This window comes from Meriones unguiculatus, chromosome 10 (assembly GCF_030254825.1).
Source record: "Meriones unguiculatus strain TT.TT164.6M chromosome 10, Bangor_MerUng_6.1, whole genome shotgun sequence".
Lineage (NCBI taxonomy): Eukaryota > Metazoa > Chordata > Mammalia > Rodentia > Muridae > Meriones > Meriones unguiculatus.
Window position 1 is genome coordinate 103,319,026 of NC_083358.1, and position 14,641 is coordinate 103,333,666.

Below are 14,641 nucleotides of genomic sequence, written 5' to 3' on the forward strand. Positions count from 1 at the left end.
TATAAAATTGATAAATATAAACATTGTAGAAAAGTGCACAGTTATGTAGATGTTAAAAAAAAAGTTAGGTATAACTTCTAAAACACTAATAATAATGTAATCCATAGTTCCCAGAGTAGCAAAAGGAAGATGGATTACAAAAACAATTAATCCCAGCACTTGGGAGGAAGGTTCATCTCTGAACTGAAGTCCATCCTGGTCTACAAAGCGAGTTCCAGGCCAGCCAGGGCTATATAGTAAGACCTTGTCTTTAAAAATAATGTAATGATCTAACAGATGGCCAAGAAAATAGAAGAAACACAGAACAGGATGGTGGAAATAATTTTGATTATATAATTCAAGATAAATATAGAGATATTTATTCTTCTACTAAAAGGCCTGGTGTAGTGGTATATATCTTTAATCTCAGTACTCATGAGGTAGAGGCAGGTGAACCCCTGTAAGTTCAAGGCCGGCCTGATCTACATATCAAGTTTCAGGCCAGCAAAGGCTGAACAAGGAGACCCTGTCTCAAAAAGAACTCAACATCCAAAAACAAACCAAGCAGACAAAACAAAGAAACAAACAATAGACTATGAAGTTGAATGGAAAGTTAGAGACTATCAAGATGAACAGGAAAAGGAAGTCTTTCTTCCATAAACAACCTGAAGAAAAAAACAGAAAACCAAAAGATGAAAATAAAATGATGTAAGAATATGAGACTACAAGGGAAGTGTTAATAAAGACAAATGAGCAGCTAGATTGTCCTTTTGTGAACTTATAAAGAGTTTAAAAGAATGAAATAAAGATAAAAATAATAATTCTGGAAGATGTTGATATGTTTATTAAAAACTGATCCAAGCCCTTGAGAAACGGTTAGTATGAATGCTAATGATTTCAGTAATAGCACAAGTATGATGTACGAACTTACAGATGTCTTGAACCCAACAAATGGAAACCATATGTTATTTTCAATACATATGATGTGGTTTTTTGGTTTCTTCTGTTTGTTTGTTTTATAATGAATACATGGTAGGTCAGACAGTTCAAGGATATAATATTCTCTCTGTCCAAGAAATGTTCATCTAAATAACAAAAATGTTAAAATGGTACAATTTTAACTGAATAGTTAAAAAGAATGTTCTAAAGTGTAACTCATTGGTTAAAGAACAAATTATAATGCTATCAAATATTTTAAAACAAAATATTGCTTAGGAAAACTTGTAAATAATGGCATACCCTTTAATATAATTACTTTTTTTTACAAAGGAGAACTGTAACAGGGTGTAATGCTGTAGGCCTGTTGTCTCAGCTTTCCGGAAGACAGAGGCAGGAGGATCAGTAGTTTAAGGCTACCCCTGGCTATATAACAAGTTCAAAGCCAACCTGGGCTACAAATGAAACAAAGATGAGTAGGGAGAGACTTAAAAGCAAACACCCCAACACTGAGGGTATCTAGCTCTTAAAAGAATTACAGAGTAACAAAACTAAATATAAGAAAAACTGAAAGTCCAGGAACTACATTGCTATAGTATATTTCCTGTGTAGGAACAATTTGGGAAAATGCAAAACAAATAATGAATTATTTAAAAAATAATAACAATGTATCCCACACTAAATAAGTCACAATAAAAATAATAAAAGTGGGGTATAGATACAGCCAGATCATGACTTAAGGGAGCAAAACGAGCAACTTTATTCCCCAAACAATCATAAGTTAAAACTGAAACATTTTTAGAAAAAAAAAAAATAGTAAAAGTGCCTTAAGAAAAGCTGCTAGACCCTGGTTAAAGGAAAGTTTTACCAAGCTTTTTTTTTTTTTTTTTTTTTGGTTATTCTGTGTAGTCCTGGTTGCCCTGGATCTCAGTATCTCAGTATCTCAGTTTGTAGACTAGGCTAGCTCTGCCTCCCCAGTGCTAGGATGAAGGGCCTGTGCCACCACTGGCTTAAACACTTCCAATTCCTGTTCTGTGGCTACTGCACTCACCACCTCCAACCCTCGCCTACTCAACTACCTTAAGAATCCGTTTGCTAAAATAATTAGGTAAATGACCAGCAAAGGGTAGACATCAGAATTAATGAAAAATTGTAGAAGCACATCAAGGATGCTGGCAAGACAAAAGGGACCTCCTGGTCATCCATTATACTCTGCATTATATTTGGGAGGTGGTTAGTTTTAATTATCAAAACCTAGCCTCAACCGGGAAGGGAGTCTCAATGAGGAATAGTCTAGATTAGGTTGGCCCTGGACATGCTTCTAAAGGAATTTTTTCTTAACTGGGTTGAGTTAGGAAGGCCCCCTTTGAATACAGATAAGGGCATTTCATGGGTTGGACCCCGGACTGAATGAAAGAAAAGGAGGGAGCTAGCGGGTCACTGGCGAGCACATATTCACCCCTCTGCTCTAGACTGTGAATGTCATGTTGCTATCTGTCCAAGTTCCTGGAGCCTTGACTTCCTAGCAACGATGGACTGTAAGTGGAAATGTGAGCCAAATACCCCCCCCCACACACACACACCTTACTGCTTCTGCCATGGTATTTTATCACACCAACAGAAAACAAAGGCAAGCTGAGAGACGGTTCCGATGAGTGGTTCTCAACCTTCCCAAGGCTGTGACCCTTTAGACAAGTCCCTCTTGTTGGGGTGAGCCTCAACCATAAAATTATTTTTATTGCTACTTCATAGCTGTAACTTTGCTACTGTTACGATGTAATGTAAATATCTGATATTCAGGATGTGTGTGAAAGGGTCTTTCACCCCCCAAAAGTGGTCCCGACCCACTTTGGACACGATCCAGTATCCAAACTAGATACTTGGACGAGTGAGCAACTATTCAAAACAAAAGAGGATCAGGAGCGGGGGGGCTTGAGGAGACTAACACTAGTGGCCACACCTCTCCAGCCCGCAGCCAAGATGTGCCCCGTGTCCTGTCCGTGGGCCTTGTGGGCACCTCTGCAAGCGGGTATGCCGTGGCGCGGGGCTTGCATCTGGCCGTGTACCTAACCCGGGGAGGGGGGACCGATGCTTCCGGGCCCGTCCTCCGAGGGCTCTGGAGCGCCGAGCGTCCTCCGCATCCCACCGCTTGGTGCGAAGGGGCGAACCCCGAGGGACCCGGGCGTGGAGCTCCCGGCCCCTCCCGCGAGCCTCCGTGGCCTCCCGCGCCGCACCCACTTCCTCCTTCCCTTCCGCGCGCGCCAGCCAACCGCTCGCCAAAAATAAAAAAATAAAAAAATCCCTGTCACTTCTGACAGGAAGCGGGGAGGCCGCGCCCGAGCGAGCGGACGCGCATCCCCGCCGCGCCCGGGGGACTCGGTGGGCAGCGGGGTCCCGCCTGGGCCTGGGCCTGGGCCTCGTCCGGCCCTCGGGCCCCGCCCAGCGCTCGGTCCCCGTCTCCAGCTGCTCGGCCCCCTCCCTGCCGGGTCCCCGGCGCTCAGGCGCGAGCCCGCCATGGAGGTGGAGGAGGCGTTCCAGGCGGTCGGCGAGATGGGCCTCTACCAGATGTACTTGTGCTTCCTGCTGGCCGTGCTGCTGCAGGTGAGTCTCCCCCCGGCTCCCCGCCGCCCCGCGGGGCGCGCTCGGCTCGGCCCTAGGTGTGGAGCGGCAGCGTCGGGCGCCGCGCGGTGGCGGGCCAGCCGCGGAGCTCACCCTGGCTGTCACCCCGGGGAGCGGGGCACTGACGCTTCAGCACCGGAGCTGGTTAAGGGATGAAGACCATTACCTGGGATCCGCTGCAAAAAAATGAAAGTGAGCTGCTATCCCCAACCCGTGGCTCCACCACCTCGCTGTGCAAGAGACGTCGCAGATAACCCGCCCACCATAGGTTGGATCTGGCGAGGCCTCCTTCCAGCCCTCTCTCTAAGCTCAAGGGGACTTCCTGGGAAGGGAGCTGTCCACGCATGGGGTTTATTTCTCTCCCGTTTAAAGTTCTGTTGGGTTGTTCAGCTCTGAGGCCGGCGTTGGGCTGATGGCATTGGGAAATGATACCATCTGTATAGTGTGCGTGGTTCAGAACCCATTCGCACACCTCAACCCGAAACTGGATTCTAGGGGGCTTTAGAAGTTTGCTCTAGTAATCATGGCACTATTGGAAACTGAGTCAGGAGACAGACGGCCCCTCTTTTCAGGTAAATTTCAAAGCCAGCCTGAGCCCCTTAAGAGAGTCTCTGGACACAGGTCAGTGGTAAGGCCCTAGCGTGTTCAAGGCTCAGGATTTGATCCTTACCACCAGGGCCGGAAGGTGAAGCTAGCTCCCTGCCCAGAGGGTTGCACTCCTGGGGTGAAGTGGGGTGTGATGAAGCGGGCTGACAGCTCAGCCAGTGGTTAAAGTGTGATGGTATTACTCTAAGGGAAACACTGGCTGGACACTCTTTTCCCATTAAAATCTTCAAAAGTTCAGTTGATTTTACCACTAGCCAGAAAAATGGTTCCAGTGATGACACATGGAAATCCTTCTCTTAGAAGAATAAAAATTAGTTAATGCAGAGAAACAGAGTTGTAACTGCAATGTCTGATCTTCATGCATATTGGTTTCTTTGGTAATATTTTGTCTAACCAGGAAACCAAAGTATATACCCCCCACTCTGGATAATCTCTTCAGATCTTTTCTGCTCACAAACCTTTGGTTGACATATAGTCAGCATTTGCCAGGTTATAGGGTGCTATTGGCAGTGAATGACTGTTTATCTTGTAGGTGTGGGCTGTGTCTGTCACCATGTCCCTTCCTCCATGGGAGTTCCACATGAAGACTGATTTATGATGTAATATGTATCTGAAATGAGAGCTGGTTCTCCTGAGGTCTCTGCTAGAAACAAGTGATGACCTCACTGCATATTGAAGACCTCACTGCATCATAGTCTAAGCCCAGCCCACAGCAATACAGGCTTCAGCCATGAAGAGACCCTTTTCCTACGTAGGGGGTTCAGCCGTCGGGAGAACCTGTGTGTATATAGTAAGAGTTTTGCTGTTGATGATTCCTACTACTTCAGATTCCAAAACTTAATGACCAGTCACCAGGGTTCTCTGTGAGTTGGATTAAGTTTAATGCTGCTCCTGAACTTAGAGCTTGATTGAGCCTTGAGAAACAGAACTTATAGAAATATATATATGATTTATGACTTACAGGCTGTGGTTCAGCCTAGTCCAACAATGGCTCTCTACCAACAAAAAGGTCCAAGAATCAGTAGTTATCCAGCCCATGAAGCTGGATGTCTTAGCTGGTCATCAGAATCTCAAAGAAATAGGCCCTAGTGCCGCTGAAGGAATGGACTTGCCAAGCAAGAACGAGAACAAGCAGACAAAGAAGAAAAAACTTCCTTCTTTCATGTTCTTTATATAGGCTGCCAATAGAAGGTGTGGCCCAGATTAAAGATGTATCTTCCCACCTCAAAGATCTGGATTTAAAGAGGCTCTTCCCACTTCAAATGATTTAATTAAGGGGAAAAAATCTTTCACCTGTGTACCCAGCCATTTGGGTTTTAGTTCATTCCAGAGGTAGTCAAGTTGACAGTGATGGATAGCCATCACAGGCCTCCAGAGGGTTATGATGAACTGGGGGCTTTGGGCTATTGCTTATGCCAGCTTACTCAGGCAGGCCCCTGAGCCGTACTTGCCTCAGTATATTCACAGGAACAGTGGTGGCCTTGCTAAAGCAGGGCATTTCTCTGGACCACCAGCTCCCAAGGAATGACACACAGACTTTTTATATTTATTATTAATGCTTGGCCATAGCTTCGGCGTGTTCCCCACTAGCTCTTATCTTAAATTAACCCCTTTATATTAATCAACGTTCTGCCATGTGGCTTGTTACCTTTCCTTGGTCTCAGTCCTGGCACCCTGTTTCTTTCTTCATATCTGGCTGGTTTCTGTAACCTCATACCTCTTACCTCCATAACCCCCTACCTCTTTCTTCCCCAGAGTTCCTATCTCTGCTGGAAGTCCTGCCTTTCCAACTCTCGCCTTTGCTGTAGGCTGTTCAGTTCTTTACAACAACCAGTCAGAAGGAGTTGGAAGGAGTGTTTAGAAAATATGATGCAGCCAAAGGGTAACAATAACAAAATCTGGCCTGTGATTGGATCTCTGCAAGTATGGGAATTAGCGTTTTAATAATACAGGGACACTCTTTACACAGGGCACAAAAATATCAGCCCAACACCTGCCCTTTTTAGTCCAATAAAAGGCTCTTTCTCTAACATTAATAAAATACAATGAGAACTATTAGGTAAGAATTACATTCATTAAGTCCAGTCCATTTGTATTTGCCAACCTTGGAGAAAATACTATCATATATCTTATCTTGATGAATGCAAAGTTCTGTACCTAAATCACTTTTTAATCACTATTTAAGCTTTTATATCTCTAGCTTTCATAATTTGCATTTGTCAACCTAAAAACATCTTTTAAGACATTAAAACATTTTCTTAAATCCTAAACTACTTAAGCTTAATTGTGAGACTATAACTAGCTAGTCTTCAACCCCAATAGAGACCTGAGAAGGACAAATATTAACCAAGTAAAAAGGAAGTACAGAGCAAGCATCTTCCAAAACTGTAGAAATGACAGAGACTGATAGCTTCCTGGACAGACACCCATGATACCTCTGCAATGTTGGAGCATCCATCTCTTCAGCCTACTCACCCAGAATATCTGACAGATTTTTTTTCTGTGAAGCAGGAATTATGAAGGACTTATCTACCTTGTCTTGACAAAGTTTGGCAGTCGACTTTCTTTGTGGACTGCTTGTCCACAGCTTGGACAGCATGCTATCAGCAGTAGAGGCAAGGACAGGTTTTTTTGTTTGTTTTGTTTTTTGTTTTGTTTTGTTTTTTGCCTAGTGGCTAACTTTGCCACATTTGAAGCAAACTCCATATGGAGATTCTTCAATGTACATGATGTTCTTTGAAGTAGTATTGAAGTGCTGGTAGGAGCAGACATGTCTCACTGTCAAAAAGCCTTTTATTATTAAAACATCTTTAAATGCCGTATCTCTCAAGTTTTGAAGACCATCTATATCTCTCAGTATATTTGAATAGCCAAACATTGCTTGTTTCCAGCTATTTACTCTCTGTTTAACTTTGAAAATACCTATAGTAGGCTAAAGCTTATTTCTGTAATTAGCTAAACTAGTAACCAACATGACTTCAGGTTTGACTGACCAACTACTAACTTGCATTTCTTAATTATACTAAACAGTTTGTAATAGTAGCTTTCAAAAGGACTAGAGCCTCACATTGTATTTTTAAATGAGTTGCATAAGTACAAGACCTTAAATAAGAATTGAAACATATACATAGTATGTTGTAACAAAATAAACCTTAAATTTGTATCACTACACAATAATTTGTACCAATGTAAACTATTTGAGCTGCTTGTTGGTTTCTAGTCTAAAAGTATATTCATTAATCTACCCTTTATTCTATCATTCTTATATCCCCCCTTTTTTTCTTTTCACCCCTTCTCCCCCTTTCTCCTAGCACTAGGGAGAAGAGAAAGAAGGATAGAGGAAAGAAAAAAAAAAGAAGAAATCTCTGAATCTAACCTCTTTTACTTTTTTTTCTCCTTAACCAAGACCATTTACAAGTTAGCAACCAATACCCGTTAAACAATGGCAAACATCTATCACCCCCAAAATGACCAAAAAACACCCACCCCACCTCTTGGGAATGGGGTCTGTCTGGGGGTAACAGCCCCTTTTGGAGGCCCTAAGAAAACTGGGATATTGGCCAAGTCCTGGGAAAACTAGCTGTATCATTTGTTGTCCAGTCTCTGCGTGATGGGAAAGTGTAGGACTTAACTGAAGTCCTGGCTGGAAAAGTCTATGAGGCTGAACCACCTTAGCTAGCTGTTTTGAAGTTGTTGTAGATGTAGAGTTTTGAGAAAATAGCTATTGAGGCTGTCTGTGAGGCTGGATCATCTGGGCTACTTGTCTTCATTGGTGTCTGATGTTTCGGCTCTGAAAACACACGAACTTTTAAAGGTCATATACATTTCTGCATTAACACGTGTGGAAAGTACAGTGTGCACAAATCAGCTAAAGATGATTCTTTGTTTGAGAAGGTTAAAGGCATCAAAGTTTATAATTCCATTTGGACTGCATAATCACAATGTAATATAAACATCTATCCATGTCGTATGAAAGCATGGTATCTAAAAATAAGTCATGAGGACTCTGTAGCCAACACAACTTATTGGCCATGCACAGACATGTCTCAGAGCTGTTCCCATATATGTCACCTGTTCTGTTGTTCTTTCTGGCCTCTTCCTTCATGTCTGTAGCCAAGATTTTTTAGGAGGTCTCTCCTGGTCAAATCTAATCTTAATTAACTTTGATGGAATCCATAGCTTTGCTTCTCTTGTGGAAACACAGACATAACCTCTTCTCCAATGCAATACATTTCTTGACTTCCATTCTGAAGTTAGTACATCTATAGTCTGATCTAATTCAGCAGTTCTTTTTAAACTCCAACATTTTTTTCAGCAGCTGTGCTACGTGCCTCATTAACATTAAAATACTTTAAAGTCAATACAGCAATATTTAATCTATCTCTGGGAGATTTCATATCTCCCTTCTGCTCTATGAGCATTCTCTTTAGAGTCCTGTTATATCCCTTCACAGTTGTTTGTCCTGTAGGGCTATAAGATATATCTGTAACATTTTCTATGCTACAATGTCTGAAAAATTGTTGTCTGTTACTGTGTACATAGTCTGGAGCATCATCAACTTCAGTCTGCAAAAACATCTCTAGCCATCACCTCTAATAAATGTGCAATATCAGAATCATCCTTTTTAGAATTCAAGGTAAAAGCCCACTGAAATTTTTAATATGTATTAATTGTGTGATGTATTAACAGATGTACATATTTAAATTTTTCTTTTATTCTTTTTTCCAAGACAGGGTTCCTCTGTGTAACCTTGGCTGCCCTAGGCACGCTTTGTAGACCAGGCTGGCCTCAAACCCACAGAAATCCACCTGTCTCTGCCTCTTTGAGTGCTGGGATTAAAGGCATGTGCCACCACACCTGGTTCACATTTAAAAATTGCAAACTCTACAAAATAAAACACAGTTCTCTAAGGTGGCATCATTAGACAGAATCTGTATTTTTAACTCAGCATATGGATCTTCATCTAGTAAGTTTATCCTTGACAGTATAAATATAATATCTAATCTGATTATGTTGGTTCACAGCTGAAGCTTTTTTTATCTAGCATCTCTATAGGCTGCCATTTTGCAATTTCCTTAAGCCTTTGTGGATTTCTCTCATTTGGAACAACCTTTCTTGCTATTGCTGTAGGTTCCAGATTGGATTCTTCTGAAGATTCTTTATTCTGATTCAAGGATTTTCCAGTCTTTTTTTTTTTTTTTTTTTTTTTTTTTTTTGCCTCCTACACTCTAGCCCTTAATTTTTCAATGTTCTCCTTCTCTAAGTCTGCTTTAATCTGATCTTTCTTAAAGAGGCTATATAAAATTGAAATCATTACCAAAAATATATGCTGATAATCAAAAGAAAATTATACAGGGTTAAAACGGCCTCTGTGGTCTTTTCCGTGTTTTTAAAAATAGAAAATATTCTCTTCTTTTTACCCTCTCTAGCTCTCCCCTTCCTTTGAAGATTATGCCACATCTGCACATTTACAAAGCGTTTTATTCCCCCCACACACACACTTTTGGAGACTTTATTGTTTCTCTTTCTCGCCTTCCTTTGTATACTTTACTTCTATATTGAAACTCAGTATTTCTTTCTATGGCTGTCAATGTTCAGTTTCTTTACTGTCTTTAACATCTAAGTGCATTTTAAAACAATTTTGTTTGTTTTTCTTTCACTGCTTACAAACTCAATACCTATCTCCGTGTCTCAGTCCTCTAAACTCTGTCTCTGGGTGTTGGCTGTAGGCACACATTTTGGCTCTAGGTCTTGGGGACTTGAATTTCTCAGTCATACCAAAGCTCCAGGGAAAGTGCTCTCTCAGTGTGGCGGCAGGCTCCTCAGGCTGGTGTGTGTTCCCATGAGCTGCAGCATGAGCCCTTTCCTGCCTTGCATGACGCTGCTCACAAACTGCCGCTCAAGGCTCTGGCAGCCAGCCTTGCTGCACCTGGGGGGGGGTGGTTTTTAAAGGGGTCACACTCTGGGCTCTGGTTCCCATTCTTCTTAAAGGACCAATCCTTCTTCTAAAGGGCCAGTACTCCTTCTGAGTTACATGGCTGACCTCCGCCGCTCTGCTCTGAGGTGTGCAGCTGCTAGGGAAGTGTTTTCAAGGGCCTTGTTTCAATCTCTGAGCTTGGATTTCTAGCCCTGTGTTGGGCACCAATTAAAATGGGACTTTCTTTGGACCTCCAGCTCCCAAGTAATGACACAGAGACTTTTATATTTATTATTCAAGCTTGGCCATAGCTTCCGCTTGTTCCCAACTAGCTCTTATTTTAAATTAACCCCTTTATATTAATCTATGTTCTGCCATGTGGCTTGTTTCCTTTCCTCAGTCTCTCACTCCTGGTGCCCTGTTTCTTTCTCGACCTCTGGCTGGTGAATCCTCCTGCCTCTTTCTTTCCCAGAGTTCCTATTTCTGCCACAAGTCCTGCTTTCCTCTCTTGCCTTCATTTTAGGATGTTCAGCTCTTTATTAAAACCAATCAGAAGATGTTGGAGGGAGGGTTTAGAAAATTATGACACAGCCAAAGACTAGCAACACCAAAGTCCAACTTGTAAGAAGAAATCAGCATTTGAATTATACAAAGACAATCTTTACATAGTGCACAAAAAGATCACCCAACACCTTGAACTGTCCATGTGTGTAGCACAGATAAAATTGCAAGTCCTTTAGATACTTTCTTCTTGGGGTGGCTATAAAGACACAAGCACTGTAAGCTGCAGGCACTATAAAGGGCTCCTTTGGGTCTGTAATACCTCAAGAAGTGGAGTGTGGTTTGGAGAGCATCTAGTCTGATGTTTCCACAGCAGTTAGATCCCAACAGCATGCCTGGCAAGGCCCCCCCCCACAGCTCTTTGACAGTGTCCTGACAGAGCAGCTGTCACCTTCCAAAGAATCACTAAAGAAGTCATTACAAATATGAAAGCAGATGATCTGAATAGAGCAGAAAGAACTCTGGTCCTTATCACTGCTGAAAAATGGCTGTGTAAGCTTACGCAAATGACTCCTCAGTCATCACCACGCCGTTGGAGGTGGCTGGGCAGGAAAGTTTGTTTTGCAAATTTACAGGGGTTTTTAGTCTTTATCATTCAATACTTTATCTGGCCCATATGAATATGAGTCTATCCTAGACTGAACAAATTAATTTAAGAAGTATTTATAACTATCCTTTTGGATTTCAGTTTGAAGGTTTTCTTAAAACTGCTCAACTCTTAGCAGTAATAATAGGCATAATTCATAGACAATAGAGATTTTTAAAACATTAAATTATGTCCTCACTACAGTTGAAATCTATTTTTATGACCAATCGGTAATCAAAGTAAAAGGCACATATACTGGTAACCTTCTGTCTTTTTTTTTTTTTTTTTTTTTTGACCAAAGCTCAAACAAACTGAGAGCTGTGTGCATGCCACAGATAGTATTTGATGATTGTAGGGAAAGGAAAAAAGAGATTGTAGAAAAAAACAAACAAAATAAACAGTTCTTTGGAGTGTCTAACATGGTCATGTCATGATGTGAATCTTCCCAGAATTTTAAAATATGCACAGAGATTTTTTTTTTTTTCAGAAATGTATGTTCTCACTAGATTTTTATCTCTGGGCAATGATTTGATGCCTTGCTAGTGTGGAGGGGTTAAGTCCACCACTCTTAAAGCCCAATAGAAAGTCTGAATTGCTGGCCATCAGCAGCACAGGGAACTTGCCCAAATTATGCAGCCCCAAGCCTCGCTGTCCTTTGTCTTATAACTTATAAATATTGTATCCTAGTTGACACACTTTGGTTAGCAAGAACAGTTAACAAGAAGCCAAACTACAGAAACCGAAAAGCAAGGGTTAGTACATTTAGGGACTTCACTGGATCTTGGAACTATGGACGAGGTCTCTGATTGATTAGGTCTTTGTTCCTGTTTGTTCCATGTGCTGGATTCTAAGGTCAGAATGGTGCCTTCACCATGGCACCAGTTGTGCTAAGGTCAGGGGCCTGTTAAAATAGTCACAGTTGTTAAAATTTTATTTTTTAACAATTGTAGCATAAGACTTTTATATATGACCATACCTTAGCTTGCTTATCAGATTCTCGTTTTCAGTTTAGAACCACATACTGTGGTGCTTGGTACTTCATTGTTCCTGAGCTTCACCTCTTGCCTGTTGATTGACACTCCCTTTCTCAAGCACAAGGAGAAAACATGACCTAAAAGCACACTTCTTAGGGTTCCTTGAAAATAATCTAGAGCTATTTCTTCCAAACTCAGTCATGTGATGTTCCTAAAAATGCTGGACATGAGTTTGGTTCCTAGCATTGATATCAGGCAGCTTACAACTACCCATAACCAGCTTGAGGGTTCCCACATCCTCTTCTGGTCTCCACTCACACACACACACACAGGCACACACACACACACCATGTGACATACATTCACAAAGATGGATACATATATGCACTACATTACAACAAACAAATGAGCAAACAAGTGACACAGAATATATTTTGGCACTGGTGAGAAAAAGTCTCAGTCTTGCACCCCTGATCCAGGAAGTCTCTGCCTATTAAAGTTTGGGAAACCCTCGTGTATACTATTTTCATAGTACTGTGCAAATTCGCTGTTCAGTAGGGAAGTATCCCATCGAACCCTCTGGGAGAGGCTAGTTAGATGGGTGTGGATTAGGCAAAGACATACCATTACATCCAGTTGTACCGCAAGAAGACGTGAGGTTTAGAGAGGTGTGGCTGTAGCTGAGCTTCAGACTCGGGTTCAAGATCCATATGTGCTCCCAGCACACAGTAAGTCATACCTGGGGCGTGAGCAGGCCAGTGCACGAAGTTTGTGTGTGGACTAGTTAGCAACTGGGTTTTAGAAATATAAAACCTGCATCCGTTAATATGTTTTGGAAGAGTTTGCTGAGGAGTTTCAGGAGACTGAGCTGGATTAGAGTGGAGAAGAAAGACACCAGTTATTTAGAATGTGTGAGTTCCACATTTTAACCCCCTCAAATGCATCCTTATCAGTAAGTCACTCAGTCAATATCTAATAATGCTCTCTGCCTCAGACACTGGGCATGTGGTCTTGCTTTCATGACTAGGGACTCATTCACACTGTTTCTGTGTTTCTAGTTGACCAGTTAAACAACTGAGTCCTAAGTGCACAAAAGACTGATAGTAATGACAGCAATGAAATCAGCTTTGATTTTTGTTCTTTATGTTCCCCTGAAAAAGATTTGTCCATAAAGTGAAATGACCCCACTCTCATCTTGGCTTCGCTGTTACAGGAAACCATGAATGGTATTTAATTGCCCTGTATCTTGTTTCAGCTCACAAAGTAAACAGCAGGCATAACCATGACTTCACAGTGCAGGGTTGTGATGGTTCCCTGAGACCTACGATGAAAGCCCATAATGGTGTTGCTACAAAATTACTTTAGAAACCTTCCCTTTCGGAAACTTAAATTTTCAATACCCTTGAGTCATTTTGTAATTGTAATTACACTAGGGTGGTGATGGGGGGGGGGGGCTGTAAGGGAAATCCAGCCATCTGTGGCACTTGTTCTTCCCTGGAGCCAGAGCCAGAGGAGAGAATGATTTATCTGAGATGTTGTTAGTCCCCCCCGGAAGGAGAATAGACGGTGGTTTCTTTTTGTGGCTTTAAAGACCATTTGCTGATAGGTGTGATTTCATTAGACAAAAGTGTGGATGAAGGTACATGTGGTAATGTCAGAGTGGTAGTTAAAAGTGAGAGAGTGCTTTGTTTTCTGGGGGACAGAGTAGGATATGAACTGTGAGAAAGCATCACAGTCAAAAATGGCAAACCAAGAAAAATCACCCCTGTGCTCTGTGTGGGTGGTTCTGTCCTCTCTGACTTTCTATGACCACGTAACCCCAGCATGTGGCTCTGCTATGGAAGACTGACATGAATATAACTTCGGACTTTGAACCTCACATCTCTGACTTAATCTCATGGCCACTTGTAAATGTTTGTTACACAGCATGGTTGCTACCTGCCGACTGTCTCCCTGATGAGTAGCAAAACGGAGCTACCGTGGGCTGGCACTGTATAGAGAAGCTGCATATTTTTAGCCTTTCGGGTATCATGAAATGAGGAACCCATGTATTAAGGACCTTGAATGTGTATGTGTGTATGTGTGCATGCACTTTCATGCTTGTCCATGAAGGGGGCCGAGAAGATGTTGTGAGAGGTAGGAGGCGGACAGAGATGAGAAGGGTGGAAAGTGATTATTCTTCTTACAGAGGGCTAGGAATGAAGCAAGTTCACGCTGCTTAAGACATAAATGCTGATTAACTGCTTTCCATCGTTCTTTATGAATAAAGCAGGATAATAGAATTTGAACTGTTTTTCCCAAATTGTAGTATTTACCAAGAACTGTGTCCTTCGTAATGAGGTACACCTCAGATGAGAGGACCCTTTTGAGCATTTCTTCTTTTATGTGGAATATTCTTATCCTAGAACAATCCTGATTAAAAAAAAAAGTGTTAACATATAGTCAGCAGAAACCTAGACTAAG

General features: G+C 41.9%; 1 protein-coding gene across 5 annotated transcripts in view; it reads left to right on the plus strand.

The window, feature by feature from the left end:
* The first annotated feature begins 2,890 nt into the window (after positions 1-2,890).
* The window catches only part of Slc22a15 (solute carrier family 22 member 15), a 64,891-nt gene continuing 53,140 nt past the window's right edge, over positions 2,891-14,641 (plus strand). Inside the window, exon 1 of one of the 5 annotated variants that reach the window (XR_009594793.1) lies at positions 2,891-3,516. Coding sequence is in view for 3 of the 5 variants with exons in the window: in XM_060392970.1 (XP_060248953.1) it covers positions 3,430-3,516 (87 nt within the window). In the remaining 2 variants the exon portion in view is untranslated. Of the gene's footprint in view, positions 3,517-3,604; positions 3,727-14,641 lie in introns of those variants that run through there. The other 4 variants (XR_009594792.1, XM_060392970.1, XM_060392969.1 and 1 more) reach the window with 4 other exon arrangements.